The sequence below is a fragment of the Otolemur garnettii genome, unplaced genomic scaffold (genome assembly GCF_000181295.1).
Source record: "Otolemur garnettii isolate 467f Iridium unplaced genomic scaffold, OtoGar3 scaffold00091, whole genome shotgun sequence".
NCBI lineage: Eukaryota > Metazoa > Chordata > Mammalia > Primates > Galagidae > Otolemur > Otolemur garnettii.
In genome coordinates this window covers 6,579,466-6,585,309 of record NW_003852486.1, presented here as the reverse complement: position 1 = coordinate 6,585,309, position 5,844 = coordinate 6,579,466, and the positions used below count along the sequence as shown (strand labels likewise).

Sequence of the window (5,844 nt, the reverse complement as noted above, 5' to 3'; positions counted from 1 at the left end):
AATGGACAAGTGCAAGGGCTCCCACGGCTTTCTGTGCTGTCTCTTCCTCAATCACAACTCCATATTTTGAGAATGATTCTGTTAGTCTCTTTCAAAGAAACTTTTCGAAGCAACCTCTTGGGCCTTCGTTTCTGAAGTCCCTAGAGTATGAAAGGAAACTGAGTTGCTTTACTGTAAGTATTGACACTGTTCCATATTATAACATGTGTTCGGGGCCTATTCTGGTTGTTTGACTCTTATGTGATTGCAATTATTTAACCGTCACGACCACCCTGAGGTAGGTGTCAATTCTTCCTCTCATTTTACAGACGAGGAAACTGAAGCTCGGTGGGGTCAAGTCACTTGATGAGGCTCAAACATCTAGAAAGCCAGAAATGCGGATTAGAATCCAGGCATTTTCACTATGAGCCACTTACCCCCTATAGCCCTGCCACCTTCTCTGTCAGGATTTTATGATGTCTCAACTAAATGCAGTTATCCCTCTGCATCATTTGGGATTGTGGTTCCAGAACCCCCTACAGACACCAAAAATCTGCAGATGTTCAAGTCCCTGATATAAAATAGCCTTGTATTTTATATAATTTATGCATATCTTCCTGTATACTTTAAATCATCACTAGATTACTTATGATACATAATACAATGTAAATGCTGTGTAAACAGTTGTTACACTGTATTGTTTAGGGAATCATGACAAGAAAAAAAGTCTGTACATGTTCAGTACAGACAAAATTTTTAAAAAATATTTTCCATCTGAGGTTAGTAGAATCCACGGATGGGGAGCCATTGGACACAGAGGGCCCACTGTAACCAATTTCTTTTTGCCTCTTCGCTAATCTGTACCCTCCCTGAAGACAGTGACCTGGTCTCACCCCATCTGTACCTGCACAGCCCACCCCACTCCAGGCAGTGAGCTCCCCTATCAGTTCACATGGTCCCATGGAGGGACTCCATTGTGTCAACAGGGCTGACCTCACACTGGGGGCTCCAACTCAGAACCTCAACATTCTAAGGGAGCAGAGTGTCCTAGTTCCTCAGATAACATCCAGGGCAGATGCTGGGTGACAGCTAAATGTTCCCTTTCATCCATGTGATAAAAGACTGACACTTTCAGAGTGATGGACAAGATTCAAGGTTCTTTCACCTTTTTATTTTTGTTGTTAATGGAATGCTCACTTTGTTTATATGTGCGTCACGCAGGTCGGTTTCATCCAGTTGGGAGAATAACAGTTTCACCAGGTAGCTTCAACTACTGGTTTACTTATCTCAGGAAAATTAAAAAGCTGTTTCAGGGAAAATAAAAAGAAAGTAATTGCATTTTACTCCTACAAGTTTTCTTTTCAAGGCAATAAACAGCCACGAATACCCAGAAAAGACATCAACGAGCTCTTTAGTGAAACTCAATTATTTGAACATCCTTCAAGACTCACAGGTAAGTCACTGAATTACTCAGTGAAATGAGAATTATAGACTAGAGAATGATAGTCTGGTGCTCTTCTTTCTGCTATGTGAATGTGCCTGGTATATTTGTTAGTAGAAAGGTCTATAAAACATAGTATGATTAGCTGAACATTTGCTCCTAAATTAACACTTACACTCTTTAAGCTGTGTTCTCTCTTTAGGGTTTGTACTTTCTTCTCTTTTTTTTCACTTTACCTAGGACACATAGATGCCTTGATCCCTGCAGGGTTTCAGGATTCTGCATGCCTCAGAAGTATAATGTCTCAGGAAGGTGATTATGGGAGATGGACAATGTTAGTGAATAGTGACGACAGTGGCTCGGCGCCTGTGGCTCAAGTGGCTAAGGCGCCAGCCACATACACCTAAGGTGGCGGGTTCAAATCCCCAGCCCGGGCCCGCCAAACTTGATAGCTGCAACCAAAAAATGGCCAGGCGTTGTGGCGGGCGCCTGTAGTCTCAGCTACTTGGGAGGCTGAGGCAGGAGACTCGCTTGAGCCCAGGAGTTGGAGGTTGCTGTGAGCGTGATGCCATGGCACTCTACCCAGGGGGATAGCTTGAGGCTCTGTCTCAAAAAAAAAAAAAAAAAAAAAAAAAAAGAATAGTGACGACAGTGATGATGAAATTGAGGGTGAAAAGCCCAAACTGGACAAGCCATCTACTTCTTCTCTCCCCCATGCTGGCCAGGGAGCAGCAAATGAGCCAAGTCAAACCTGCTTCAAGGCCCAGAAAGCTGCACAGGAGGAAAATATCACCTGTGAAATTTGGCATCATGGCACAGATTTGAGATCACCTCCCAAAAGGTAGAAAACCAGCTCTTAGCTCGGCACCCGTAGTACAGTGGTTACTGCGCCAGGCCAACTAGACAACAATGACAGCTGCAACAAGAAATAGCTAGGCGCTGTGGCAGGTGCCTGTAGTCCCAGATCCTTGGAAGGCTGGGACAAGAGAATCACTTGAAACTAAGAGTTGGAGGTTGCTGTGAGCTGTGACGTCACAGCACTCTCCCAAGGGCAACATAGTGAGACTGTCTCAAAAAGAAAAGAAAAGAAAAGAAAAGCAGCTCCCAAGAGTAGCTGGGTTGGGTATCTCCAACAGTGACGATGAGCCACAACCAGAGACACTGCAGAAGCCAGCTGAGAAAGTGGTGGTCAAAGAGGAGGGAGAAATCTCTGCTCCAAAGGACTGCACCACCCAGATAACTGGAAGCTGGGGCCCTTCTTCCTGCCTGCTGCAGATGCAGAGAGGAGGAAGAGGAATAAAAAACGTCAGGGACAGCCCGGATACTTAGGACATGTTGGATAAGGGGAACCCTTCCAGGTTTGCCTCCATAGAGTCTCAGGAAAGCCAAAGCACAACTCCAGAGTCCTCCACATCAAGGATATTTTGTGTCCTGTATTCGGGACACTTGTTTCTTCAGCTCAGCTTGCTCCTTTGACATGGACTGGCTCACAAAGCGATGTCCAGAGAGTGCAGAAAGAAACCCAGTTGTGCTTGTGCATGACGGCAAACAAGATGCTGAGGCTCATGTGCACGCCCAGGCAGAGCTTCATGAAAACATTTCCCTCTGCCAGGCAAAGCTTCATATTGTATTTGGAACACGTGACATGAAAATGATACACCACACACTGGGTATAGTGGCTCACACCTGTAATCCCAGAGTGCTGAAGTGGGTAGATTGCCTGAGCTCAGAAGTTTGAGACCACCCTGAACAACAGTGAGACCTCCTTCTCTACTGAAGATAGAGAAACCATCCAGGTGTTGTGGTGGGTGTCTGTAGTCCCAGGTATTTGGGAGGCTGAGGCAAGATGATCACTTGAGTCCAAGAGTTTGAGATTGCTGTGAGCTATGAGGCTACAGCATGTTAGGGCAATAGAGTGAGACTCTGAGTAGGAAAAGAAAAAGGAAAGGGTCTGTGAAAACCTGTAGTTCTATAGGGGCTAGAATAGCATCTCCCGCTTGACTCAAACTGGCCAATGAGAAGGGTACCTGTCGGGTGGAACTTTTTGACTATAGTTAAAAAGGGAAAGACCAAGCTAGTTGGAGAGCATGGCCATTTGGAATTCTTCTATACTGTAAGCTCCCAGCTGTTGAATAAAGCCCTTCCTCTTATAAATAAAAAAAAAGAAAGAAAGAAAGAAAAAGGAAAAGGAAAGGGGAAAAGGGAAAATAAAAGAAAGGAAAAAAGAGAAAATGACTCTATTGTTCTACTAGGAAGATAGCCTCCAGACTATCATACACACCAGCAAACTCATCCATGCCAGAAAACTCAAGGAACACTCTGGCATCAGTAAACTCAAGGAACATGTTGAGCCCCTTATATATCCACAAATCATCCATGGGCCCCACAAATCTGAAAATCAGCAACACATTTTACATTTACATTTTTTGCTAGTTACTTGATGACTCACAATGCTCCTTGTCTCCAAAGTGGATAGATAACATCCACGAGCATGATCTCTCTGAAAGAAATGTTTACCTTATTGGTTCAACCCTAGGAGGCTTTTGAGGAAGTCAAAAAGATAACTGGGGACATTTTAGACTCAGGAAGCTTCTGGAAGGACATGCTCCCTCCATGCCTGCCATCGTCCTAGCCTTTAGTAGGTTAATTTTCAAGCATTGACTCCCTGGAAACTGATGAATCAAAATGGTTAAGTTCTGAGTTTAAAGAGAGCTTTCTGACACTAGAGGAGGAAAGCATGACTTTTGGACTCTGGGGAAAAGCACCGTTTTCTCTACCCTTCTGTGGAAATGTAAACCAGCTCAGAAGACTGCCCAGCAGTGCTGCTCTCACCTATAGCATTGAGACAGCTAAGAAACAGAATTGTTGGCATTCCTATTTTCAGAAATGGTTAGCTGAGACTTCCAGCTACAGCTAAGCCAAGCCACATATTAAGACATACATGTTGGTCACTAGGAAAGGTTTTTATTTTGAGATAGAATCTCAGTATCTCACCCTCAGTAGAGTGTCATGGCGTCACAGCTCACAGCAACCTCCAACTCTTAGGGTTAAGCGATTCTCTTGTCTCAGCCTCCCAAGTAGCTGGGACTACAGGTACCCACCACAATGCCTGGCTATATTTTGTTGCAGCTTTCATTGTTGTTTTTAGCTGGCCTGGGCTGGATTCGAACTCACCAGATGTGACTAGCACTGTAACCACTGTGCCATGGGCGCCAAGTCCACTACAAAAGTTTTGAAACAGACTGTGCTATGGTCTGTTATTTCACTTCCAGGAAACACCATTGACAGCATCCTTTCTTATTCAACTTGCTCAGATTATTAGGGTTGCTGGGAGGGCTTCATTTGCTTCCATTCACATGGATTTTATGCTTCTTAATTTTTGTGTATTTCAAAACTTTCGTAATGACCCATGTACGAGACCTTCTCCAGACTTCAGTAAAATTGCTTGGTTCCTTATCAAGGCTGCCTGGGGATGCTTTGGAGAAGAATGGGGTCAGCTGATGTTCCACTTTGATGAGCTTGGAATCCTTTTCCTCCCTTCAGCATTTGGACTAAACAGTTTCAAAGCAAAACAGAAATTCTTCTCTAGAAACCAGGAGCTGATGGTCACCTTTCCTCCAGAATGGTATGGAAGTAAAAATCACCATGAATATGGAACAGTCCTTATATAAAAGCACTAGGTACATACGAGAACATTAAAGCACTGGGAATCTTAAAGCACAGTGAAATGTAAAAGACCCTGAGCCCCAAGCACTGAAGGTTCTGGTTGGTTGTGCTGGATATTCATGTCCCTTAAAGTCTTATTTGGATCCCTACAGAACTATTTGCAAAGATTACTCTATGAACATGGGTTTGGGTTATACTTTTAATGGTCATTATTAACATTTTCAAACATTTTCAACATTTTTTTTCAAAAGAAGAAAGAAGGCTCGGCCCCTTTAGCACAGTGGTTACCCTACCAGCCACATACACCCAGACTGGTGGGTTCAAACCCGGCCAGGGCCAGCTAAACAACAATGACAACTGCAACAGAAAATAGCTGGGAATTGTGGCAGGCACCTGTAGTCCCAGCTACTGGGAGGCTGAGGCCAGAGAATCACTTAAGCTGAAGGAAGGAAGGAAGCAAGGAAGCAAGGAAGGAAGGAAGGAAGGAAGGAAGGAAACAAGCTTGCTCAATCTCATCCATCTGGATTACATGAATGTGTGTGCCTGGATGCTTTGCCAGAGAAAGACAGAAAGAAAGAAAGAAAGCTCGCTCAATCTCATCCCATCCAGATTACACGAATGTGTGTGCCTGGATGCTTTGCCAATGTGGAGCATTCTTTGTAACCATTTGTCTTCTAGGCTTTGATCTTTGAATACTAGAGGAAATTTGTTTATCTTAAAAGAACAGGCTCGGTGCCTGTGGCTCAAGTGGCTAAGGC

General features: G+C 44.0%; 1 protein-coding gene across 1 annotated transcript in view; it reads left to right on the top strand.

The window, feature by feature from the left end:
- The first annotated feature begins 1,118 nt into the window (after positions 1 to 1,118).
- The window catches only part of CUNH19orf18 (chromosome unknown C19orf18 homolog), a 16,836-nt gene continuing 12,110 nt past the window's right edge, over positions 1,119 to 5,844 (top strand). The window contains exons 1-2 of the mRNA XM_012808530.1: positions 1,119 to 1,200; positions 1,346 to 1,432. Coding sequence (XP_012663984.1) covers positions 1,119 to 1,200; positions 1,346 to 1,432 — 169 coding nt within the window. The remainder of the gene's footprint in view (positions 1,201 to 1,345; positions 1,433 to 5,844) is intronic.